At 38.4% G+C, this 27,803-nt stretch overlaps 2 protein-coding genes across 5 annotated transcripts; one reads left to right on the top strand and one right to left on the bottom strand.

The window, feature by feature from the left end:
* Positions 1-3,143: 3,143 nt before the first annotated feature.
* LOC133284910 (uncharacterized) lies at positions 3,144-3,641 on the bottom strand. The gene has a single exon (XM_061482046.1). The coding sequence runs from the start codon at positions 3,639-3,641 to the stop codon at positions 3,144-3,146; it is 498 nt and encodes a 165-aa protein (XP_061338030.1).
* A 2,469-nt stretch (positions 3,642-6,110) lies between these two features.
* Positions 6,111-27,472, top strand: LOC133284889 (acyl-CoA-binding domain-containing protein 4). Of its 4 annotated transcripts, XM_061482019.1 has the most exons (19): positions 6,111-6,467; positions 6,991-7,061; positions 7,328-7,391; positions 7,484-7,555; positions 8,084-8,278; positions 8,392-8,469; positions 8,664-8,774; positions 8,912-8,978; positions 9,483-9,544; positions 9,722-9,861; positions 10,209-10,335; positions 10,413-10,527; positions 24,462-24,550; positions 24,913-24,996; positions 25,072-25,254; positions 25,335-25,337; positions 25,589-25,729; positions 26,135-26,194; positions 26,983-27,472. In XM_061482019.1, exons 1-19 carry the CDS (start codon positions 6,309-6,311, stop codon positions 27,166-27,168), a joined length of 2,007 nt encoding a protein of 668 aa, XP_061338003.1. In that variant the 5' UTR covers positions 6,111-6,308; the 3' UTR covers positions 27,169-27,472. The 4 variants fall into 4 exon arrangements, 3 of the variants coding, with proteins under 3 accessions (XP_061338003.1, XP_061338004.1, XP_061338002.1); XM_061482020.1 differs by lacking the exon at positions 25,335-25,337 and having other exon boundaries at positions 25,072-25,231; positions 25,599-25,729; XM_061482018.1 differs by lacking the exon at positions 25,335-25,337.
* The last annotated feature ends 331 nt before the right edge of the window (positions 27,473-27,803 follow it).

The following is a 27,803-nucleotide window of genomic DNA, read 5'->3' as shown; positions in this document are numbered from 1 at the left end:
GTCGAAGCTCGTGGGGATACCGGAGGGAGCCAACTCGTCTCAAAGAGATAATTAGGGTTGGGTAACTCAAAAAAAAAAAAAAAAATTTATAAACTTATTTTTGGTTTTTAATATTTTAGAAATTTAATTCAGAATTAATTAAAGCTAAAAGAAATTGATTTAAGTTTTCAATAAAAAGGCGTAGTTAGGATTCAACTTCCCCAATGGTTTCTTAACGAGTTTTCCTATTCTTACGATCACATTCAAGATTAAATTATTAACAGCTCTTTCTATAATTGACTAAATCCCAATCCCTTGGTAATTTAATTCTTTATTCTAATCCAAAGCCTAATCCCTTAGTACTTTTTCATAAAATAAGCATTAACGCAAGAACTCACAGTTATAAAATTCACAAGTCTATCCCTAGATCGTACAAATTCCAGCAATCAACCAATCAGAATCACATACCAACATCCCTATTGTCATACATGACTCATAAGTTTATCTACGAGTGATCAAGTCATAAATAAAACTAAGCATAAATATCAGATTGATTGCGTAATTTAGAAACAAGAGTGTAATTCATAAGAATAAACAAACATCAACGAAGAACCCATTGGTTCTGTATCTTCCTAACTACTAAAAGTAAATTAGCTACGCATAGTGATAAAAATAGAATTTAAAGCTACTAAGAAACTATAAAGATTCATAACAGAAACATAAAACCCGGTCTCCACGGTGAAGCTTTGACCGTTTCTCCGCTCCTCAGGTCCGGAACGGAGCTTTTCCCTTTCCTAAGCCGCAGCCATCATGAGCTCTGATGTCCTTCGTCTTCCAAATTCAAGAATAAATGGAATGAGCCCTAACGTGCATTTTTATAGAAATAAAAATTGGCTTTTTAATTTGGACCAGGCTCGCTGAGGATTAATTTTGATTAATTCTTTATTTTTCTTGATCTTTATCCTTTGCAACTGCCTTTATCCTTCTTGATTGCAATTTGTTATTCTAGTGTGAAACAACCTGAAACAACAACAAAGATTATGATCTTATTCATTTGTTTGCAATTTATTATCTTTTAATATTTTATTAATTAACATTATATTTTTAGTTATTTTAATTATTATTTGAACTCTTTTTAACCATAAAAACATAGTGTCTTGGACACTTATCAATTTACTCCCACTGAACTTGTGATACACACAATCTTCCACTAAATTCACCTCAAAGCCATAGGAGTAATAACCTGATGGAATTTGTGGTACCATTGACGAGAAGCTTGCTTAAGGCCATAGATGGACATTTTCAATTTGCAAACCATAGACTTTGAATCTCCCAATACAAAGTTTTCTGGTTGCACCATATAAATTGTCTCATCAATGTTACCATTGAGAAACGTTGTCTTTATGTCCATCTAAAGTAGCTCCAAATCCAAATGAGCCACAAGCGCCATTATTGTCCTAAAAGAGAGTCCTTCGTAGAAATCGGAGAGAAAGTCTCTTTATAGTCTATGCCTTCTTTCTGAGTGAAACCTCTAGCAACTAGACGTGCCTTATATCTTTCGATGTTGCCATTTGAATCCCTTTTGGTTTTAAATATCCATTTACAACCAATGGGTTTCGCACCTTTAGGCAACTCAATAAGATCCCAAACGTCGTTGTCTTTCATAGATTGCATCTCATCTTTCATGGCATCAATCCATTTATGAGCATTAGAGCTTTCTAAGACTTGTTGGAAGTTGATTGGATCATCTTCCTTCAAGCTTAAAATATTTTCATGCTCTTGAAGAAACACAATATAATCATCCAGAATTCAATTTCTCCTTTCTCTAGTGGATCTCCTTAATGGCACTTCTTGAGTTTGTTCTATAGGTGGCATAGGGGGTGGTTCATTATTGTCTTGACCCAAAGCAATGTCAGGGACCAAAGCCTGTTCCATAACAATGTCATGAACAAGGACCTGATCATTAATTGATTGTTCCGTGATTGCATCTTGAATGATGACAATATTAGGAAGAGAACTATAATTTTCTTTCTCATCAAAGACAACATTCCTTATTTTATCTCCCCCCCAAACTCAACATCCTCAAGGAATCTGGCATTTCCCGTCTCAAAAAAGGATCTTGTAGTGGGATTATAAAACGTACAGCCCCGAGAGCGTTCAGCATATCCAACAAAATAGCGGCTGATTGTTCTTGAGTCAAACTTTCTTTCATTTGGCCTATAAGGACTTACTACTGCTGGTAACCCCAAATGTGTAAATGCCTTATGCTAGGTTTCTTTCCATTCCATTGCTCATAAGGGGTTTTTGTCACTGCTTTGCTGGGAACCCTATTAAGGATATAAACTGCAGTCTTTAGTGCTTCTCCCCAAAGTGATTATGGCAATGAAGAATGACTAAGCATACTCCTCACCATGTCTTTAAGAGTCTGGTTTCGCCTTTTCGCAACACCATTCATGTTAGGTTTACCTGGCATTGTGTATTGCGGGACGATTCCACACTTCTTTAGGAAGATCGCAAAGGGCCCTGGACGTTGTTCACCTGATCCATCATATCTACCATAGTATTCACCACCACGATCAGATCTAATAGCCTTAATTTTCTTGCCTAACTGAAGTTCAACTTCAGCTTTAAATTCTTTGAACACATCCAATGATTGTGACTTCTCTCTAATCAAATATAGGTATCCAAATCTTGAATAGTCGTCTATGAATGTGATAAAGTATTGTTGACCATTCCAAGAGGCTATAGGAAATAGTCCACAAATATCCGTATGAATCAATTCTAAGACGTCTGAAGCTCTGTTGGAACCCATTTTCCTTATGTTTGTATGTTTCCCCTTTATGCATTCAATGCACACCTCAAAATCATCCAGATCAAGGGGTTCAAGAATTCCATGTCACAAGCCTCTGAATTCTCTGTTTAGAGATATGACCTAAACGCTTGTGCCACAGAACCAGTACCAACAAACTAAAGTGAGAGTCATACCCTTCTTTTCGCGCCATGCCTTGTATTTGAAACACTCTTTCTTCATGTGTCCAGATTTCTTACAAAAGAAGCAGGTGAATTCATGGTCCTGCTTCTTTTGCTTCTTTGCCAAAGCATCCGCATTATCCTAAGCTCTCTTTCTTTTCATGTCTTGAGAGGTTGATGCCAAGTGAGTACTATCACTTCTCTGGCTGTAACTTCTCTTCCTCTTGCACGCAGTGAGAAACGAGCTCATTAAGAGTCCATTTCTCCTTTTGAGTGTTATAACTCACCACAAATTGATTGTATTGTGCAGGAAGAGAGATAATAACTAAGTACATGAGCAACTCATAGGGCAGCTCTAACTTTAATGTCTTTAGTTTTCCAGCAATATTAGACATTTCCATAATGTACTCCCTTATGTTTCCCTTTCCTTTATACCGCATGTTTATGAGTTTGGACAAGGTTTGACCAATTTCAGCCTTTTCATTTCGAGCAAAGTATTGCTCGAGTTCCTTCAGAAATAACTTGTCATCAGTAGTTTCAACAATCGAGCCCCTAAACGTCTCCGGAACGCAACGTTTCATGATCATCAGACACATGCGATTTGAGCGTTCCCACTTCTCAATTTTATCTGTGTTTGGATTTTCCTGAGTGGAAGTGAGTTTCTCAGTCCTTAGCACATTGTCGATATCCATGCAGCCAAGAACAATTTTCACATTCTCTTTTCACAGCTTGAAATTTTCCCCATTAAGCATTGGAAGCATATTCATTTGAGCAATATAATTGGCAGCGGTAGCAGAAACTATACAGAGAACCAATAAAGATAACATACTAATAACATGTCATATCCTATATATTCATACACGATATAGACAAATAATCCGAAGTAAAATGAGTTTATTATAAGATACCTAGCACAACATTAATATTTAGTCTGTGGACAAAAATATCAACTTGTAAGTGGTACTCTTAATGTAGTAATCAAACATTGACAATAAGTCCTGTCAAATCACAGCCTTCCTGTGGGCCGACTATGAATTACATGGAGAATTCTTGATAATTGTCACATATTTATTACCACAGGTATGTTTGTTACTTGGCCAAATAATAATCTTCCTGTGGGCCGATCACTATCCACATAAGCAATAAACACACACATGATCACACAACATATGTTATTTGGCCAAACAATAACCTTCCTGTGGGCCATTTAATATTTGCATAAATAAAATATATTTATACGACCAACCTATTTGAAATCAAATTAACCTTTATAAATTTGGCCACTGTGGCGGCTAACAAATCTATCATATTTAATTTCAAATAGAAACCTTTAGGGATAATAAACCCATTTAAAAACAAAATAACAACAATAAAGAAAATTATTCTTTATCAATCCTCAATGTATATACATACATACTATATCATTATATCATTATACCATTAACAATAAATACCTTTTCATTATAAGGCTTAAAAATTAATGCACAAACAACGCACATGTAAGCCTTTTCAAATGAAAGCTTGAAAATGATGCATACAATAAATACCTTTTCATTATAAGGCTTAAAAATTAATGTACAATCGACGCTCATGTAAGCCTTTTCAAATGAAAGTTTGAAAATGATGCATAATACCAAAAAAATAAATAAATTATATTTAGCTTTTAACAAAGAATATCAAATATAAGGAAAACCCCAAAACCAAATACCTTAAACATTTGATTTCTTTCAAACCGTAAGTCCAAAATTTTCTAAGAGAATTCATTGTTTATTCAAAAAATTCAAGCAACAAAATCTCATCGATTATAAAGCCAAAATTCTTTCAAACATTCCATCTATTCACAGATTCAAAATTTAAATAATAAACCCTTATTAAACTGTGAATCCTAGTTTTTTTTTTTAAATGTAGCTTTTGTTCCAAAACCAAAAAATCACCGTCAGGGAACAAAAATAACACTACATAGCTAATACAAAATACATAAGATGGAACCCACGCTCAAAAAATAATAAACTTTATGCCAAAAGATAATAAAGCAAAACTTTTCATGATTCATCATATATAAAAATCACAAAACTTAATTCCCTCATAATTCAATATGACGATGGCTCTGATACCAATTGTTGGAATTTTTAATTCCTCTAAACCTTTTGGTGATAACTATCACCTACAAGCCAATCTTCATTATACTAAATCATAAAGAAATAAGAGCACAAAGGTGGAGGCATACCTGTCTCCATTGCAGCGGAATAACTTTGACCTTGTCTCTTGGGGTTTATAGTCTTCCTCAGTCAAATCACCCTAAAACTGAATTTTTTAGTGCGCCGTCTCTCTCTTGATGGGGAAGAGAAACTAGGGTTGTTAATTTGACGTCTTGGGGACCATAACCCTTATAGTGTTTTTATCTTTATTGTTGGGTCAATAAGCTTCCATTATACCTAGTTGCTCCAACACCGGTATCCACTCATTCAGCCCATACTCACTTAGGAATCTATTTGAAAATATTTAACTGATCACTTTAATTTACCCAATATATATAAATAGCATAATATTATTATTAATATAATATGTGACCCACAATAATTATTAGAAAATATAATTTCCTAAGCCATACAAAAATATATGTGCGCAATAACAACAGAAAAGCAAGCCCCAGTAATAAAAGGGGAGGGGAAAAAATATTTTACTAGCCTTCGAGCTTTAAAAGTGTAGCTATACATTTTTTTAAGTGTAAGGATATTCTAATTATCAAATTTTTTTTCTACTAACTTACTACCCATCACATCATCGTTGAATTAAATAGAGAGAATCCTAAAAAGTTTTTAAAAAGAGAGAAAATGTTAATCTAATGGTGATTAGATAGATAATAAGTTAGTAGTGAAAAATTTTGGTAGTAAGAATATCCCTCCTTTTTTTATTATCATATTTTTGTTACAGTCAATTTTTTCTCATTGGTAAAGACTTTGGTGCAGCAAGCTTTATTATCATAAGTCAAAAATAAATAAAATAAAATAAAGGAAGAACAAAGTATAGTGCAAAAAGACAAATAAATAAGCATAGACACTGACACTGCGTAATTATGAAAAACTTGGGGGATATATGCTAAATTTTGGTCAACTATAGTGGATATGTGAAGTTTGCAATTGCAGACAAATTAACATTAACATGTAATAAAACATTGTTTGTGTTGTAATCCCAATTTTGTTGTAAATTATAAAACCTCAACCTCAACTCCTCAAGAACCATTATCGTATATGTTGGTGTAACTGTACGAGAGTTTGATTAAATTGAATTGGTGTGATCTGAAGTGAAGAGTGAAGTCCAAGCAAGAGAGAGAGAGAGAGAGAGAGAGAGAGATAGCGATGGCGATGGCGAGATTAAGCTCTGGTCTGCAATACCCAGAGCGCTTCTACGCCGCAGCCTCATACGTTGGATTCGACGGATCCACTTCTCCGACCAAATCCCTCACCTCAAAGTTTCCGAAATCCACCGCTCTTCTTCTCTATAGCTTGTATCAACAGGTACCATTTCTCATCATCTTTTTCATTTCTGCATTTTGGATCCCTTGGATTTGGCGCGCATTGCCTGCTCCCACCTATCTCCATTTGCTATAATTCCAATGCATATGAATGTGGAATTGCGGTTTTTAATTTTTGTTATTTCAAGCTTGTTTTGTTTTGTGATCAATTAAGTGGGCTTGCAATTGCTATGGGGATGTAATTGTTTGGTAGATCTGGTTTTTGGATTGCGTGATGGGAACAAGAGTTTTAAATAATTTATAGGACTTAATGGTCTTCTAAGCAATAGTTGTAAAATTAGATGAGCCTAGATTCTGATGAAATGCTCACAAATCAACTTTAGTCCCATTTTAAATACTAAGGAGTTAAATGTTGATTTGCTAATGATCCTACCTACCGATCTAGCTTCCTCCTATCAAATGGGGTTTTGTTATTTTGTCTGATATGCTGATATATGTTTGGAGTTGAATTAGGGATTTATCCTAGAGGATTGTATACAAATTTAATGCTTAATTTGTTATGTCAGGCTAGCATAGGACGTTGTAACATCCCAGAACCCAGTTCATGGAAGATTGTGGAGCATAGCAAATGGGCCAGGTTTGTGTGCTTTAAACATTCTTCCTGCCTCTGCTTTCTCTATGCTATTTTTTATACGGTCTCCCTGATCCCTTTACTCTGTTTTTGTATGTAATTTTGATTTTACCATGCTTCTCCATGCCATTTATATTATGCAAATATTTTGTTTATTTTACTGCACTGATTTTTATCTGGTTTATTTAATATTATTCTTGCAACTTGCATTCTTGCATCACTGCTTTCATTTTGTTGAGAATATCATTACAAAGAAGTAGTTGTTGATGCAGCTGGAACCAGCTTGGAAACATGTCTTCCACCGAAGCCATGCGTCTGTTTGTGAAAATATTGGAGGTCAGGCTAATAATTTTATTTCACCATTCTTCATTGGTATAATGCAGAATGTTAGCTGATTACTTTAGTTCTTATTTTCCTTTGTTGTGTAGGAAGAAGATCCTGGTTGGTATTCTAGAGCATCTAACTCCATTGTAGACCCTGTTATTGATGTGCAAATGAATGTGAGTATTATTAAGGTTATGTATAATGCTGAGTCCTTTTCTCTCTATGGCATTTTGTCCGGATGGTATACATAGGTTTCATCTTTACTTTTGCTGATGACTTGCTATGGCCTATACTTGTTATATCCATCTATCGTTTTCATTCAGAATACCTTTAGAATAGAATTACTAAAAGATCAGAATATGGTCTTATTCTTGATTAAATAAGCAAGAAATCTGTTTTTTCAAAGATAAGAATTTGACATCTTGTATATGTATGTCCCACTGTGTTCTTACAACCTTTCACCCACTAGGAATGCAACCAATTCTTGTGCAACTGAGATTCAGTTTACTGATTTTGTTGTAAATCATTTCCTGATTTATTGATATGGCATTTAGGATTTGATCTTTTAGATTTAAATTAATGTAAGAGACATGTCACTATAAAGTTACATGAAGAGAAGTACAATGAGGAAATCATGTTTTTCTCCACTTTACTTTCAGCATTGTAATTTCTCCTCCTTCCATTCTGTCTTGCTGGTTTTACAGCACAATTCCAAAGTTGAACCAGCAATCGAGAATGGGAACTCTTATCCAGAGATAAAGACTATTTCAACTGAAAACGGAAGTCAAGTTGGAACCCAGGATAAAGATGTTGTCACTGAAGGCTTTGGTTCTATTGGGGTTTATGATCAATGGATTGCACCTCCAGTATCTGGTCCATCTCCAAAAGCCAGATATGAGGTATTGGCTCATGCAAAATATAAAAATGAAAAATTCATTCTTCTTCTCTAGTTTTTCACTTTTGGTCTATTAATTTACTCTTTTTCTGAGTTAATGTGTCTTTGTACCTTCAGCATGGAGCTGCGGTCGTGCTAGATAAAATGTACATATATGGTGGAAACCACAATGGTCGATACCTTAATGATCTTCATGTAAGCATATTGTTCTATATCTTTGTTGTGTGAAGCTATTCATTTTGGCTAAGTAGTAATATATCTTGTGAGGTTGATAGAAACCACAAATCTTGGTTTAAGTGATGACTTATCTTGTGCTTTTACAGCTAAACTTTTCTTCATCTCCCTTTTGAGTTGACTATTCACTTTGAATTACATTGAAACAAATACAGGTTCTAGATTTGAGAACTTGGACTTGGTTGAAGATTGATGCTAAGGTTGTAGTTGAGCCTACTGACTCGTCATCCTCAGTAACGTTATCCCCTTGTGCTGGCCATTCTCTGGTTTGTATTGAAAAAATTTCTTTCTCATTTGAAAAACCCCATATAATCTTATCTGCTATATTCAATGTGTTTTTTTGTTATTTGCCAGTTCTAATTCTAGATTATTTGGGATTTGATGATTGAAACTTTGTCACTAGATTCCATGGGAAAATAAACTCCTGTCAATTGCTGGGCATACAAAAGATCCTGGCGAAAGTATCCAAGGTATACAACAATAATGTTATTATGTCTTATCATTCTATCGGGGGTTTGCATGCAAAACTTAAAACATCTATAAATGGGAAACTGTGCCATTTAGATGAATTTCAGCGGATAAGTTTTAAGAAATTTGATGTTTTACTCGTTACTCCAGTATAAAACTAAAAAGCAAGATTCTATTACTCTCTTCACCTTGAAGAAGAAAAGCAATCAAGATTGTTGGGAGTGATAAAGTTTTTGTGTACATACTTAAGTAGAGCATTTATGTGACAAATTTTGTTAGTAATTGTTTTTTTTTTGTCCTTCACATGATTTTTTAATTGAACAATAAAAACTTGTAGCAGTTTGTTACATCGATTCAATCTATGTCCATTACCATGGTGTTTTCCCCTCGTTTAGTGGCTTTTTCCCTACTTCTGTATTGCTTTTTGTTGTTTATCTTCTTTTCTATTGTAATTACAATTAAGCTTCCATTTTAATGTTATTAAATATTAATTAATATTATGACAGTGAAAGTGTTTGACCTGCAAAAGGAAACTTGGTCAACTCTAAAGACTTATGGGAAACCCCCGGTACGTATCTATTATTCTTCCTTTTATGCTTATTAACCAAAATTCTTAGAATCTTATCATCCTAACAACTGTTGACAAATTTAATGACTTTTGAAAATATGATACAATATTGCATTTTTTTTTAAGGAAAAACAGTAATGTACTAATAAGTTCCACTTTTTCATGTGTTCTTTTTAGGTATCACGTGGAGGCCAATCAGTTACCTTAGTTGGGACAAGCTTAGTAATTTTTGGAGGACAAGATGCTAAGAGAACTCTGTTGAATGATCTGCATATTCTAGACTTGGAAACCATGACATGGGATGAAATTGATGCTGTGTAAGAAGTTTCATGAAGCAACCTTACTATCTCGCTGGTTTCTTATTTTACACTTTTTTTTTGGGGTGGGGTGAGGGAGAGGGGTATATGGACGTTTTGATTAATATGCTGGGGGAATGTTAATGATTTAAGAGAAAAAGAAACAAGAACAAATTGAAGTTTGACTATGTTTTGCAGCCATTTTCTTTGCTTTTGCCAAAATCTGGTTTTGATTCATGGTATATTATATTACTCATTTTCATTAGTGGTGAATATGCTATATCCTGATTTTCTTATTCCTATAAAGAGAGAAAAGAATGAAAAAGAAAACTTGTTAAGGTTTGATACTAAAGAAGTCTCAACTGCAGTGGGGTACCTCCTTCTCCAAGGTCTGATCATGCTGCTGCTGTGCATGTGGAGCGATACTTACTTATCTTTGGTGGGGGTTCTCATGCAATTTGTTATAATGATTTACACGTTCTCGATTTGCAAACTGTAAGACCATTGCCTCTTCTATTAGGCTGTGGACCAGAAAAATCATCTTCATCTAATCATCTATGTGACCAATACAGATGGAATGGTCTCGCCCAACACAACTGGGTGAAATACCAACCCCACGTGCTGGACATGCTGGTATGACAGTAGGGGAGAATTGGTTCATTGTCGGTGGGGGTGACAATAAGAGTGGTATGCTTTTCGCCACCTGGTCACTTTAATTCAATATATTTAATTTTGGGGAATGAATTTTTCCTGTACAAAATATTAATATTGCTTGATTCATGGAGAAATATTTATTTATTTATTTGAATTCTTGGAGCAGACACATCTATTCTCTTTGAGGTAAAACTAAATCTAAGAAACTAATTTTCAGCTGGTGGAGCTGCAAAATTAATTGGCTTGGCGTATGGAACGCACGCACACACATGATTGGTTTAATTCTCTGCTGTAAAAAGCATGTATTTTTTGCATATTCTTGCTGTGAGGCATGGTCCAAGCTTCTTATTGGTTCAGTATAGAGCAATAATGAAGTTGATACTTGGCATTCCATTGATTGCCCGAAGTTAATTGGTTTGGCATATGTTGGAAGATACACACATACATGCACAACACACCAATGTGTGTTAAAGAAGTTCATTAAAAAAAAATCGGCTGTAAACTTAAAGCTTGGGAGAACCAAATACAATCAAAATAAATCAAAGCACATAGAAATCATTGAAGCCAACAATGAAATGCACTAGAATAGTCCTTCATTATTTAGGTAATTGGCATAGCATTACTTTTGAGGAGAATGTAGTTTGCTTTTATTTTATGTTTGAGAATGTTCACTAAAATGTAATTTTGTAGATGTGAGTTTCATTTGGTTAGATTAAATGAAGTTACTCGGAAAATTATTAAGATAATGTATAATGAAAATTTATGAGTAAATTTAAAGGATAAGATCAACTTACATCAGTGTAGGAATAACAACTCTTACACTCGTTATTGTTGTAATTTAGTAATTGATTAATGGATGTAACTCAATAAATTACAACTGTTGGATGCAAGTAGATCAGCAACTGGGATTACGTGTAAGACTTATTATTCTTACACTAATGTAAGTTGAATTACACCAAAAATGCAATATGGTAAATATTAGCCTTTTATCCAAACTTCCCTTCCAACTTGCTCCCCAAAAGGCATTCTGAAGGCTCAATCAGAATGCATTATAGAGACTAGAGAGTAATTCTACACAGATTACTTACTTTTGGTTGCCTGATGCGTATAATCGGCAAGTGCACCGATCGTACCAAGTAATAAAGAGTGAGTAGAGTATCGTCTCCACGAGGATTGAGGCACCTAAGTTGTTATAACTATTCCTCTCTTGTTGGATTAATCAAAATAGGTTGAGAATGATTGTAGTTCATGAAACAAACTAAAATAATTAAAGTAAAAATGTAAATGATTCCAAAAGTGTTTTCAGAATGCAAGAACAAAAGATTAAGGATTGGGAAAATATTTGAGAAAATATTGCGGTAAGAGAAACAAACACCTTTCCGATCCCCACCTTGCAACTTGGATTACGTTTACATTTACCTATTCAATTGATCGAACAATTCATCATCTTTTATATGATTAGTTAAGCCCTAATCCCTTAGTGATCTTAACCTTGTCAACTCTATTAGAATCCTAATCCCCTAGAAATCCCTTTTCGAGTTAACCTTAAAATCAATGAATCTTTAACGTTCGCGGTTCATATAGCCTATCCCTAGTGCGTACATGAACAGTTATCTTATTCTTTGTCAGGAATTAGAATTCCAACATCCCTATTGTAAACCCTAACCCTCGCAATCCTACTAGATTGATCAGTGCCAATAGAATTATAGAATGAAGAACAAGAAAAGATAAATGCAATTAAAATAGATAAACATAAAATTCAACCAAGGTACAAGGGGTTCACATCAAGGGTTGTGACCCTTACCACAATGATAGAACTAGCCAGACATGTTCACGTCTGACAAAATAACAATAAAATAAAGTAGCATTTAAAACCTAGAAGAGAAAGGGAAGATGAAGATCTTCCTTCTTGATCGATCGAATCCTTGAATCTCCGAGAAGCTCCAAGGAATTCCCACTCTCCTTGTTGTCTTTCTCTTCTTCGTTGTCAAAAAGTGCTTCTCCCTTTGTTTCTGATCCTTTTATTAGGTTTTGGGAAAACCTCTTTTCACTTGCACTCCCATTGGGCCTTATTTTAGCTGATTCGCACTTAAAAATATATCGCCCACGCACGGGGCGCCAAGCCTGGCGCCCCAAACTTGGGAGAAACAGAAGCTGAATCTGTCAACGGCACCCCGGGCGCCAACTCTGGAGTGCCGTGCGCCAGTCCCGCGCGCCGTGCGCCAACTCCCGCGCGCTGGGCGCCAGTTTGGAGCGTCGTGCGCCACCTCCCGCGCTCCGTGCGCGGCCGAAACAGAAGCAAATCGTCGCTAAGGCGCCCCGTGCGCCAGGTACCGAGCCCCGTGCGCCAGTTTGAAGCTCCGTGCGCCAACCTCCGAGCGTCGTGCGCCAGCGGGAAATTTGGTTTCTCCGTTTTTGCTCCTTTTTGCGGTGTTTCCTGCTATTTAAACATATAACTTGAGTGAGAACATGATTGAGAAGGAATAATCAATATTTCTTGCATTTAATGACTATTTTCACTCATTTATGATTAATTCCTTGCTTCTTTCAAGTTAGAAAACATCATATGCTAGACGCACATCAAACAATTCCCAGATTTAGATGTTGCTGTCCTCAGCAATAAACAGAATTTAAGCATGGGAAGCAAGGTTCAATCAATCAAGCACAACATTGCACAGACAATCATAAAGATCACTATACTAAGCATGAATGATTCCCACGTCAAACTTAAGATGATGCTCATCAACTACATTCAAACATCAGAGTCTAACTTGATTACCCCTCACAAGACATAATATTCACTCATCACTCAGTGTTTGGGGATATTTGTCATCACTCATTCCATCAAAGCTGTTGCACTGCCATAAGCTTGATCTTATTCTCAAGTTCCTGAAGATGAGGAACACCAACACATGCATGACTGATCAAAAGGGCTTCTCAAGGTCATAACTTGGCTTGGCTTTAAAGGTAGAATCATTTGGGAAGTAGCTGAATAATCATTGAGATTGAAACACCATTGTCATTAAGACTCAATCATATCTCAACTTATGTTTCAGCTCCACTATTTACTTGAATTCATGATTCATCCTCTTTCTCACATTTCTCTTCATCATTGCTTTTCAATTTTTGCAATTTATTTTTCTTTCCTCTTCAATCTTACATGAGAACTATTCTTCTCTTTTCCTTTTCAACTGCTTAACTTCTAGTGGAGCTTACCTCAATCACTTCTAACTTTTTGATTATTGACATTTCAATCTCAATTAAGGTAAGTTTTGATGGAAGTGGTTTAAACAGTTTAATAAGGTAATTAAAAAAAAATTGGTCTCAGGCTCAACATGGCTAACAATGGATGATTTCTCAGGTAGCTATTTGGCCATAAGCTTAATAGAATAAAATGCCTCTATCACTTCAACCAACACATGCATTGGAGAGAATTAGATCAAGTTCTAGAGTACTACTGCAGTGAGGACACTCTAAAAAAAAATTCAACTGTATAGGCACAAACCTCACAAGCTGTGGTATCAAACTAGACTCCTCTTAATTTCATTCTAAGCATCATTATCATAGAAATCAAACAAACGAGCAATCATAATCTCTATTCATGCTCTATGCAATGTTATGACAATCCTGTATATCATGCAATGCTTCCTCATATTCAACCAAGGAATTGACTGAGTAGCACATCTAAATCAGGACTGTGCTTTCACATAGCAGGAAATGAAACTAAAAAAAAAAATTTCTATCAAAATGAAAATAACTAGAAAAGGTTAAAATGACTCCCCTGAAGTAGCTATGAATTTGCTGAACCTTTTTCTGTGTGTGATATCTCGATTGCCGTGTATGCGGCCCCAATTCCCAGATTTAGAATATTGCTGTCCTCAGCAATAACTAAAATAGTCAGAGAAAATATTGCTGCGCAAGTATAAACAACACACATGTGAAATGTCAAACAGAAATAACATGACCAATGTACCGGAGAATTACAACCCAAAATACCAAAGAGGTTCGAATGACCCGAACCAAAACCTAGATGGTCAAACAAAAACAACGAAAAATGAAAATAGAAATAAAATAACAAAAACAGCAAAGCAGGAAAGTAGGTGATGTCCTCCATAGTCACTCCTCATCCATGGTGTCGTGTTGGTCCGCTGGTGGTGGAGGTGATGCAGGGGGATGATATGACGGTGGGACTGGTGGATACTGTGGCTGATAGGCAGTGTAGTCAATGGACATGCGCCTGCAAATGTCCTCAAACATATGAGTATGGTAATCTCCCTGCATAGTTTGTCTGTCGCTCTGAATGACCAAACGGTCCAACTGAGACTGCATCTGTAAATAACTGGGAGAATCCTCGTAGACGAGGTCATGCCGTGGAATTCAGAATGTGGAAGAAGAGGATGCCCGTGCACGGATGGGTGTCTCTGGACGTGGCTCCTCTGATGAAGCACGTGGTGCTCTGCGGGGGCTTCGAGCAGCTAATTCTTCAGAAGTTAACTTAGAAGCTCGGACAATCTGCTCAATCTCAGCTTCCTTGACTAGATCTGCGTAGTTCTTAAGTGTCATAGTCTTTTCTACTAGGACATCTAGGGGTTCCTCAGGCAGAATGACAACTCCAGCCTTAACACACAGATGCATAATCAGTGATGAGTGTGCAATCCGATTCTTGCTGTTGCCATCTTGAATGACTTTGAGGATCCGATCAGATAGCACTCTACCAATGTCAAAGGGGTCCTCCCTCATCAGCACATAAAGCAAAATAACTCTTTCCACATTTACATCACTCACGTTTGTAGAAGGGATCACTTTAGCATTATTAAAATTGTGCCAAAAAGCTGCCTCACCTGTCAGCTCGTTTGTTTTTAGTTTCTCTGGAACAAGAGCTAGGCAACCTTTCGGCTTCCATGTAGCATACAAACATGTAATCCCACGCCTTATAGTGTCAGCCAACTCAGGCATTTCCTCCAGATAAACATTTTTAACGTCAGTGGGCTGCATCCTGTCAAAGAGATCTATAAACCTACAGTCATCGGTAGGTTGAAAAGATGTTTCCAGGAACTCTTCGATTTCTTCAGGCTCAAAAGATATTTCCTTTCCCCTCACCCAGCTGATCCTATTCTTGTCCACGTCTGCCCGATTAATATTGGCTAAGAATTCTTTCAGAATGGCACTCGAACTGGGCTCAGCAAAAGTAACAAGTTTTTTCCAATGACGCCTCCCAATGACCTGTATTATAGGAGAATCCTCAGGAAAGCTGTCTAGATCAATTGTCCTTTCTGGAATGATCTTCTTAGGCCCGTACCAGTTCTCAAATCGCTACTGGCATTCCAGTGAAAGAAACCTAGTAGCATCAAAGCCATCCTGCCTAGACCGCTTGCTACCAGATGTAGCTGTGTTCTTCCGTTGGCCACTCTGAGTGTTCTTTGTGGCAACCTTCTTTCCCTGAAACTCAGAAAAGTACACCCAATATATTGCAAAACAAAGGTTAGGACAGTTCATAATGGCAACAACCTCAGAAACTTCCTTAACCACAATTCTCAGATTTAAGTTCAAAGCAAAGAGCAGTTCAATAATATGGAATCATGTAAGACTATTTCAGTGTATTTAATCAATAATCACAGAAACAGAACAGAGCTCATCCAAATTACTTCAAATAGGTCTACATGCAATGGACTCAACAATATCAGATAAGAAACACCGGATAATACAGCTCAACAGGTCTAAAGAACACCAAAGCAACCACCTGGAGGGCGCGAGGTGCGCCACATGTTACGCACGAGGCGCCGAAAACATCGCCCAGAAACCCAGCAGGCGCTCGGGGCGCCTAAGTCCGCGCTGTCCGCGCCGGCTGCCATTCCGGGAACACCAGCAGGCGCGCCGAGCGCCAATGGCAGCGCTGGAGGCGCCGGCTGGAGATCTGCGATATCCTCTCGAGCGCGATGTGCGCCTCCGTATGCGCCGGTCGCGCCGCCTGCAGATCCGGAAACGTCAGGCGCGATGTGCGCCTCCATGCGTGCAGATCGCGCGAGCTAGTGTTCTTTTGAACCTCCTCATCCCCTCTTTTGTTCAATCCTTACCCCTCCACCCACAAACATCTCAAACATGTACATATAAAACAAAGAAAGATGGAACCTTTACCTTGTCTCCAGCCATTGAGGAAAGAAAGAGAGATTCTGAAAGAGAGAAGAGTATGAGAGTGGTTCCCTTCTTTGAAACTTAGTGTGTGGACTCCTCAAGAGATAATGTAATGTGTGTAAAGCAAAAGTAAAAGAGATATAGAATGAGAGATGAAGTGGAATGAAAAGGTGAGAGAATGTGGGAGATGAAGAGTGGGCAACGGTTAAGGGGAAGTGGGGGGGTTTATTTTTTTGTATTTTAAAATTTTCTATTTTTTTTTTTTTTTTCAAAAATTCAACGCCTCAGTGCCCTCAGCGCCAGGTGTGGCGCACGGGGCGCCGTCGAAACAGAACCGACGGGTTGTTAAAGCGCCTTGGGCGCCTGATATAGCGCACTAGGTGCCAAACGGGCGCTACCGGCGCCGTACTGGGCGTGCGGAGCGCCGGAGATTTGGCCCGGTGTGGCGCACAGGGCCGTCGAAACAGAACCGCGCGCCTTGGGCGCCAGATAGCGCACTAGGCGCCAACTTGAGGCGCCGTAAACTTGGCGCCGGAGGGCCGGACGCCGTACTAGGCGCTAGGAGGCGCGCCGGTTATTTGCCAACTGGGCGCTACTGACGCCGTACTCGGCGCTCGGAGCGCCGGCGATTTGGTACACCTGTTACTGATTTTTCACCAATTTTTGCATAAATCCTTATGCCTAAATGGATCAAAACTGAACTAAATTAAAAAAAAGCTTAACAGAATGAAATAATAAAATGACTCAAAACTATTGGGTTGCCTCCCAACTAGCGCTTGTTTAACGTCACGAGCCTGACACAGACTCTTTAAGTCTCTGGAGAAAGTAAAGGAACAGAAATTGTGTCCCTATATATGTCTCCGCCATGATAGATCTTCAATCGACACCCATTGACCTTAAAAGGTCTTTCAATGTTGAGAGGGGAAATCTCAACTGTACCATAGGGAAATACCTTTTTAACAACAAAAGGACCGGACCAACGAGACATAAGTTTACCTGGAAACAACCGCAGTCGAGAGTTGTATAACAATACCTGCTGTCCCTGCTCAAATTCTTTTGGCTGAATTTTCTTGTCATGCCATTTCTTTGTCTTTTCTTTGTAGATCCTGGCATTCTCATAATCTGCTAACCTGAACTCATCTAACTCATTTAATTGTAGCAGTCTCTTATTATTAGCTTTTGATGGTTCAAAATTTAAAAATTTAATAGCCCACAAAGCTCTATGCTCTAATTCTACAGGAAGATGACAAGACTTACCATACACCAGTTGGAATGGTGACATACCTATTGGTGTTTTGAATGCTGTCCTGTATGCCCAGAGTGCATCATCCAGTTTCTTAGCCCAGTCCTTTCTTGAGTTGCCCACTGTTTTCTCTAGAATCCTCTTCAACTCTCTATTGGAGATTTCAACTTGTCCGCTGGTCTGAGGATGGTATGGTGTAGCTACTTTGTGAGTGACACCATACTTTGTAAGCAAGCTCTCAAACTGTCTATTGCAGAAGTGTGTACCACCATCACTGATGATCGCACGAGGAACTCCAAAGCGGGTGAAAATGTTCTTCCGCAGGAAATTGACCACGACTTTGGCATCATTTGTGGGCAAAGCAACCGCTTCTACCCACTTGGACACATAGTCCACAGCCACCAGGATGTATTGGTTGGAATATGATGTAGGGAATGGTCCCATAAAATCAATCCCCCAAACATCAAATAATTCTACCTCCAGTATGCAGTTGAGGGGCATCTCATCTTTGCGGGATATGTTTCCCGTCCTCTGGCACTTATCACATCGCTCTACAAAGTCTCGTGCATCCTTGAAAATTGTGGGCCAATAATACCCACTTTGCAACACCTTCTGTGCAGTTCTGTTGCCTCCAAAGTGTCCTCCATAGTCAGATGCATGACAATGCCACAAAATATCCGACATCTCGAATTCAGCTACACACCTGCGAATAACACCATCAGCACATTGAAAATAGAGAAAAGGGTTATCCCAGTGGTACCTCCTTGTATCATGAAGGAATTTCTTCTTCTGCTGCCACGTTAGACCTTCAGGCATTGAACCAGCAGCTTTGTAATTTGCAAAGTTTGCAAACCATGGATGCATAAGTACTGCCATCACTTGCTCATCAGGAAAAGATTCATTGACCTCAATTTCAGGTCCTTCTTGTAAGTTCTTATCTTGAATCCTAGACAAGTGATCTGCCACTTTATTCTCCACTCCCGCTTTGTCTTTGATTTCCAAATCAAACTCTTGAAACAAGAGCATCCATCGTAGCAACCGCGGCTTTGCATCCTGCTTGGTCATCAAATACTTAAGAGCAGCATGGTCAGTAAATACAATAACTTTAGAACCTATCAAATAAGATCTAAATTTATCTAAAGCATAAACTACTGCTAGCATCTCTTTTTCAGTAGTGGCATAGTTGTACTGTGCCTCATTAAAGACCTTGCTAGCATAGTAAATAACATGCAACAACTTGTTCTTACGCTGACCCAATACTGCACCCATTGCGTATGCGCTCGCATCACACATAAGTTCAAAAGGAAGACTCCAATCTGGTGCCGTCAAAACAGGCGCCGTGGTAAGCTTTTCCTTCAACACATTGAATGCATTGAGGCAAGCTTCGTCAAAAAGGAACTCATTTTCCTTCATCAGCAACTGGCTAAGAGGCTTGGCAATCTTTGAAAAATCCTTGATGAATCTCCGATAAAAACCTGCATGGCCTAAGAAACTTCGCACACCATTAGCATTAACGGGAGGGGGAAGTTTTTCAATCAACATCAACTTAGCCTTATCAACCTCAATGCCTCTTGAAGAAATTTTATGGCCTAACACTATACCATCGCGCACCATAAAGTGACACTTTTCCCAATTTAAAACCAAACTAGTTTCTTGACATCTTTTCAGAACCTTAGCTAAGTTAACTAAGCATGAATCAAAGCAAGAACCAAAAACAGAGAAATCATCCATAAATACCTCTAAACATTTTTCTACCATATCAGAGAAGATAGAAAGCATACACCTTTGAAATGTTGCAGGTGCATTGCAGAGGCCGAATGGCATTCTTCTGTAAGCAAAAACTCCGAACGGGCATGTGAAAGCAGTTTTCTCTTGATCCTCTGGTGCCACTGGAATTTGATTGTAGCCGGAATAACCATCTAAGAAGCAATAAAAATCATGCCCGGCTAACCTCTCTAGCATTTGGTCAATGAAAGGAAGAGGAAAATGATCCTTCCTTGTAGCATCGTTCAGTCTCCTGTAGTCTACACACATCCTCCACCCAGTAATGGTTCTGGTGGGGATTAACTCATTCTGCTCATTTTTCACAACAGTTACTCCTCCTTTCTTTGGAACCGTCTGTACTGGACTCACCCATGCAGTGTCAGAAATTGGGTAAATCATCCCAGCATCCATGAGCTTCATCACTTCCTTGCGGACTACTTCCTTCATGGTGGGGTTTAGTCTCCTCTGAGGCTGTCTCACTGGTTTGACATTATCTTCCATGAGAATCTTGTGAGTACAAAAAGAAGGGTTGATGCCCTTCAAGTCAGACAAAGACCACCCAATGGCTTTCTTGTGCCTTTTGAGCACCTCTAGCAACTTATCCTCTTTATCTGTAGACAAAGCTTTATTTATGATGACAGGGTACTGCTCTTCATCTCCCAAGAAAGCGTATTTCAAAGTCTCCGGTAACTCCTTCAATTCTGTTTTAGGTGCCAAATGAACTGAGTCATTTTCGTTCTTTTCTAGCACTTCAAACACAACATCTCGCTCTTCTGTTGGAGTGGCTTCATCCTGAGATTGTAACTCTTCTCTAAGCTCTTGATCATCAAGATCTTCTTCTTCAAGCTCTTCTTCACACACTTCAAGTCTGAAGCAATCATTCTGATCAATTGAGTTTTTCATAGCATCAAAAACATTGATGGTGATTTTCTCATCGTTCATCCTCAGCTCGAGCTTCCCTTGCTCGACATCAATCATGGCCCGAGCTGTGGCTAAGAATGGTCTGCCTAATAGAAGGGGTATTTCACTTTCTTCCTCCATGTCTAGCACAATAAAATCAGCAGGGAAGATGAACTTGTCAACTTTAACAAGAACATCTTCTATGATTCCATTAGGTCTCCTCAAAGAACGGTCAGCAAGCTGTAGAGAGACCATAGTGGGCTTCAATTCAGAAATTCCCAATGATTTGCAAATTGACAATGGCATCAGATTGATGCTTGCTCCAAGATCGCATAGTGCTCGGCCAACATTGGTGTTGCCTATCGCAATCGGGATATTGAAACTCCCAGGATCGCGAAGCTTTGGTGGAAACTTCTTCTGTATAATGGCACTGCACTCCTCAGTGAGTGCTACTGTCTCACATTCCTGCAACTTATGCTTTCTAGACAATAAATCTTTCATAAATTTAGCATAATTAGGCATGTTAGCTAAAGCTTCAGCAAAAGGAATATTTACTTGCAACTTTTTAAACATATTTAAAAACCTGGCATATTGTTGCTTCTGTGCTTGTTGCTTCAGCTTCATAGGATAAGGAGGTTTCTCAAAACGAGAGAAATCCATTGGTTGCTTCAGAGCTTCAACAACTTTCTCTTTTTCCCCCCCTTTGTCCTGCCTTGCAGGTTCTTCTTTCTCAGTTGCAAGCGTGTCTACCTCCTTTTCTTGTTCTGGCTCGATCACTGGTTCATCAACCTTCGCTTTCTGAACCCCTTTTTGCTTGTCTTGAGGAGTGATCACAATTCCACTCCTGGTTACAATAGATTTGCAGTCTTCCTTAGGATTCACAATAGTATCTCCAGGAAACTGCCCTTGAGTTCTTTCAGCCAACTGCCTAGACAACTGGCCTATCTGACTCTCCAAGTTCCGGATGGAAGCATCCTGGTTCTTGAGGTAGGCTCTTGTCTCATTAATGTGATCATTAGTTGTCTTGGACAGTTGTATCATTGCTTTCTCTAACTCAGATGGCTCTTTTTGTGGCAGAGGAGGAGGTTGCAGATAGTTGTTGGATTTATAATCCAAGCCACTCCCTTGGTTCCTCCTTCGAAAGTTATTCCCTTGACCGCCATTCTGATTTCTTGGGTAACCTTGAGTATTCTGGGGAGGCCGTGGATCATACCAAATTCCATTGACCTGGAATAGTTCAGCTTTATTAAGTGTAGGGCACTCATTAGTGTCATGCGGCTCCTTGCAATACTCACAGTTAAATATATCAACCTTGGATGTTGAGAGCTGCATCTTGTCCAGCTTGGCATTCAAATTGGCCAATTGCTGGGAAATCACTTTGTGCTCAGCTAGTGATGCATCATTATTCCCCAATTGTAAAATTCCTTTCTTGGGCTGAACAGATGGGAATGCTGCTGCCATAGACGCATTCTCATTCCTTGCCATTAAATCCAGCAGCTCTAAGGTCTCATCTGCTGTCTTCTTTCCTATGGTGCCACCAGCTGCACCATTGACAATCATTCTGCATTCTGGCGTCATCCCATTATAGAAGACTCTGACCTTCTTTGTATCTGGCAAGTCATATTGTGGACACTTTCTGATCAACTCCTGGTATCGAGTCCAGGCTGCACATAAAGTCTCTCCTGGTTGTTGGGTAAAATTGGTGATTTCATTCACCAACTTATTGTACTTTTCCATGGAAAAGTGTTCAGCAAAAAATTTAGCCGCCAAATCCTCCCATGTTCTGATGCTGTTGGGAGCTTGTCGATCCAACCATTTGAGAGCTCTCCCGGTCAATGCAAACGGGAACAATCGGAGTCTGATCGCATCGTCTGACACTCCGTTGTGTTTAGTTGTATCACAGATCCTTAAAAATCTGTCTATGAAGTCATGAGGATCTTCATAGTCCTCTCCACCAAACTGAGTTTTCTCCACCAAGGTGATGAGTGCTGGCTGGATGTCATAATTATTAGCAGCAATCGGTGGTTTGACAATACTCGAGTTTGGCCTTGTGAATTGAAGAGCCAAAACTGATTCCATCAGCTCAGCTGCTGGTGGATTTTCTTCTGCCATCTCCGTTTCTACTTCAAAGTGTGGAGTAGAATTTTCTGCTTCAGAATGTGAAGTAGAAGCCTCTGCTTGCCTCTTCTGCTTGGTATGTTGTCTTATCCTCTTTGCAGTCCTTTCTATCTCTGGATCGTAAATCAAAGTTGCAAGATCAACTGTACCACGCATAAACTAAAGCAAACAGATTAGTAACACAAAGATCCAAGCAAGAAAATCAAAAGTTATAAATAACTTGGCGTAGTCAATCTCCGGCATCGGCGCCAAAAACTTGATGCGTATAATCGGCAAGTGCACCGATCGTACCAAGTAATAAAGAGTGAGTAGAGTATCGTCTCCACGAGGATTGAGGCACCTAAGTTGTTATAACTATTCCTCTCTTGTTGGATTAATCAAAATAGGTTGAGAATGATTGTAGTTCATGAAACAAACTAAAATAATTAAAGTAAAAATGTAAATGATTCCAAAAGTGTTTTCAGAATGCAAGAACAAAAGATTAAGGATTGGGAAAATATTTGAGAAAATATTGCGGTAAGAGAAACAAACACCTTTCCGATCCCCACCTTGCAACTTGGATTACGTTTACATTTACCTATTCAATTGATCGAACAATTCATCATCTTTTATATGATTAGTTAAGCCCTAATCCCTTAGTGATCTTAACCTTGTCAACTCTATTAGAATCCTAATCCCCTAGAAATCCCTTTTCGAGTTAACCCTTAAAATCAATGAATCTTTAACGTTCGCGGTTCATATAGCCTATCCCTAGTGCGTACATGAACAGTTATCTTATTCTTTGTCAGGAATTAGAATTCCAACATCCCTATTGTAAACCCTAACCCTCGCAATCCTACTAGATTGATCAGTTCCAATAGAATTATAGAATGAAGAACAAGAAAAGATAAATGCAATTAAAATAGATAAACATAAAATTCAACCAAGGTACAAGGTGTTCACATCAAGGGTTGTGACCCTTACCACAATGATAGAACTAGCCAGACATGTTCATGTCTGACAAAATAACAATAAAATAAAGTAGCATTTAAAACCTAGAAGAGAAAGGGAAGATGAAGATCTTCCGTCTTGATCGATCGAATCCTTGAATCTCCGAGAAGCTCTAAGGAATTCCCACTCTCCTTGTTGTCTTTCTCTTCTTCGTTGTCAAAAAGTGCTTCTCCCTTTGTTTCTGATCCTTTTATTAGGTTTTGGGAAAACCTCTTTTCACTTGCACTCCCATTGGGCCTTATTTTAGCTGATTCGCACTTAAAAATATATCGCCCACGCACGGGGCGCCGAGCCTGGCGCCCCAAACTTGGGAGAAACAGAAGCTGAATCTGTCAACCGCGCCCCGGGCGCCAACTCTGGAGTGCCGTGCACCAGTCCCGCGCGCCGTGCGCCAACTCCCGCGCGCTGGGCGCCAGTTTGGAGCGTCGTGCGCCACCTCCCGCGCTCCATGCGCGGCCGAAACAGAAGCAAATCGTCGCTAAGGCGCCCCGTGCGCCAGGTACCGAGCCTCGTGCGCCAGTTTGAAGCTCCGTGCGCCAACCTCCGAGCGTCGTGCGCCAGCGGGAAATTTGGTTTCTCCGTTTTTGCTCCTTTTTGCGGTGTTTCCTGCTATTTAAACATATAACTTGAGTGAGAACATGATTGAGAAGGAATAATCAATATTTCTTGCATTTAATGACTATTTTCACTCATTTATGATTAATTCCTTGCTTCTTTCAAGTTAGAAAACATCATATGCTAGACGCACATCATTGCCTCCCCCCCCCCAATTCTTTGGTCTCCCTGCGTCTCAGAAGTTACATTCCATGCTATTCTGCAGGGGTCTCGGAGACTGTTGTGTTGAATATGTCTACACTGACTTGGTCGCGGGTAACTTCTGTTCAAGGGCGTGTTCCTGTTGCTAGTGAGGTAATTGTAATTTTTTATGGAACTTTTGTCATGGGGAAATTTCAAATAACAAACTCTTATTAAAAATATTAACAATGATGGAAAAATAACCACTTGATGTGGCTATTATGTATAATATATTGGCTTAAATAACCACTTGAGTGGTTATTGTCCCTTGGTGGTTAATAATTTTTATATAGAGTTACTGTTTTTGGAGTTCTCCCTTTTATTAAATGTAAATTTTACTGGTTGCATGTGCTCTAAAGTCTAACTGGAGTTCTGACCGTTGTTAACTCCATGCTGTTATCAGATAAGATACCCAGACCTTTCACATAATTTTCTAGTGCCATCTGCTCAAGTTATTAAAATGTTTCCCATTGCAGGGCTTGAGTTTGGTTGTAAGCTCATATGATGGTGAAGACGTACTTGTATCATTTGGAGGATACAATGGACGTTACAACAATGAGGTGATTGCGCCTTTTCTGTTTTCTTTTGCTTTTGTTTTATTGTTCCCCTCGCCTGATATAGTTTCCTGCATTCAGGTCTATGTCCTTAAACCAAGCCACAAATCAACCTTGCAATCAAAAATAATTGAAAATCCCATACCAGACAGTGTTGCTGCTGTGCACAATACCACAAATGCTACCCGAGATGTGGAGTCTGAATTTGAAGCAGGCCATCAAGGGAAAATTAGGGAACTTGGTGTGGACAATGTTGGTTCAACAGTATGTATTATTGCAAAGCATGTCCTTTTTTAACTTTGACAAACATAGAGTAGCACGTCTGACTTATGTTATTGGGCCAGTTAGTGATATTTTACTTATTGCTGTTCTTAAGACAAAGCAAAAATAATAATGAAAAATCGTTTGGAAGCTCATAAGAAACTCCAAACCAAACGGATACACTATACATTAATTTGTAGATAGTGGATACTTATTTCACTCCTCAAAAATGCAAATTCTGTCTGAAAATTATAGGCATAGATCACATTCTGCATTTGGTGCATTTCATTATAATTCTTGTGCCACTTTCACATTTTGATTTTCGGCTATCTTACAGAAATTGAAAGGTGATCTTTTAACAGTCCTGAAAGCTGAGAAAGATGAATTGGAATTATCACTCAGCAAGGAGAAGTTGCGTACTCTTCAACTAAAGCAAGAGCTGGGAGAAGCTGAAAATCGTAACTCTGACCTTTGCAAGGTAACTACTTTAATATTGGAAGTTCCTATTTCATTTTGGAAACAGTTGAAACGGGCTATTATGTTATGGGCACATATTGAACATAGTGCATGGGTAGGTAGTATTGGTAACTGATGCTGTTAAAATCAAATAATTTCACCATGACATGGCCACTTCCTTTTTTAAATTTAGTGCCAACAAGGACTAGTTACTTGTGAAAAATTCCCATACATTCATTTCTTTTCATTTTTTTTTGGGGGGAGAGAAAAAAGGGGGGGGGGGGGTTATATGATAAAAATAAAGTGTTTCTATTAATATATTAGTAATAAATAGAAGCAGAATGAGATCTGTAAACAAAATTTGAATATTATTCATTGTTCTAAATGGTATCAAGATGTCCTCATTTTTATCGCACTGATAATGCAGGAGCTCCAATCAGTACGTGGTCAGCTTGCTGCTGAGCAGTCGAGGTGTTTCAAACTTGAGGTAAGCATTTTTGCTTCTGACAGCCTTCCTCTCTGGGTCATCATGAGAAATTGTTTTTGAACATTTATTATTATGACATTGACAAGTGAAAGCGCACAATGTCTAAAATGCATGCCCTGATCTCACCGGTGGGTCCAACTCTGAATATGATGTATTGTTAGAGAAAAAGCCATGATGAAATCACAAAACTTAGTCACCTAAATTAAAAATGGAATGCTCCCCCTCTTGCCTTTTCAGGCCAGGGTTGAGGGTGAGGAATGGTTTTGAAATTATAGTTGGTTGCTTGGAGTGAATTGAGTCCCCACTCACCTGCAGGCTGCAGGTAACTACTTGCCTAGTTGGATAATTATCTGGTATAGTCATTGGAATGAAGTGATCCATGTTCCATCACCGATGTAGTTTTTATTTCCTAAATGTAGCTGAGTGAAGAAAAGTTATTGTGGAAACACGGTGCGCCATGTCATCCATGTACTAAACTATCCATGGAGTAACAAGTCGTCCATGTGATCAAGAATTTAAATTTCAAAATTTTCCATTCTTTGCATAAAGTGCTTGATTTTTTAACTCCCAATCACACAAAAATAGTGTTACTCTATGATCAGTTTGGTGTCGGGATGACCTAGTGAAGCATGTTTACCTGAGAGAATCTCATAGAAATCATTCTAGGAAGTTCCCTCTTTAGTCTAGTTTGTCTGTGGAGGCCGCCTAAAAGTTTGGCGTTTGTCTCCTTTTTCTTATGGACTAAATTTTTTGAATTTTCTTACTGAAGAGAGTATTTGGGATCACAGGTGGAGGTTGCTGAATTAGGACAGAAGCTCCAAACAATTGGGACACTACAGAAGGAACTTGAACTCCTCCAGCGGCAAAAAGCTGCATCTGAGCAGGCTGTCTTAAATGCAAAACATAGGCAAGGTTCAGGTGTATGGGGTTGGCTTGCTGGTAGTCCCCCTAGCCAGAATGCAGATGATGGGTGAAACTTTAACTAAAAAGGATAACAGTGCTTAGTTTGGTTTTCATTGTTAGCCAATTTTATATCCAATACATTTTTTGTTTTTTTTGTATTGTTTTGATTCAGTTCTTTTTATAGTGAAGGAAATAAGATTTAGCAGCATTTTGACCAATGGAAAACCCCGGGCCTCTTGCAGTAATGCATATTGCATATATACTGTAATTTTAGTTGCATAGCCTTCATATGGATGTTAGTCCGGGACACTGCATGTTATCCTTCCCACCATTTTTGCTGATTTGTATTCATTTTAAAGTGAATCCGTGATTGAATGAAAGCATAGATATTCTTTTGTTTCCAAGAGCTACTTACTGTTAAGAGAACGCTTTTCCGTGATATTGATTGATTAAAGGGTTTAACTTTTCTTATGTTGTAGGATTGTAGGAGAGAAAAAAAGTAAAGAGAAGTTAAATGTGGGTCTCATATTTTATATTAAAAAAGAAAAGAAAAATTAATTGGCACGGAAAACGAATTTGTGTAGGAAAATAGGAGTATCTCATGTGGCATGAGAGTATTATTTCTCTTGATTAAATGGGAAAATTATGGTTCAGTGTCTAACCTAAAGCAGTATTTGTTTTTTAAAACTTTCATTGAATAACATTT

Source organism: Gastrolobium bilobum, unplaced genomic scaffold, assembly GCF_033153095.1.
Source record: "Gastrolobium bilobum isolate Gb01-03AN ecotype WA unplaced genomic scaffold, APGP_CSIRO_Gbil_v1 utg15403, whole genome shotgun sequence".
Lineage (NCBI taxonomy): Eukaryota > Viridiplantae > Streptophyta > Magnoliopsida > Fabales > Fabaceae > Gastrolobium > Gastrolobium bilobum.
This window is presented reverse-complemented; position numbering and strand designations above follow the sequence as displayed.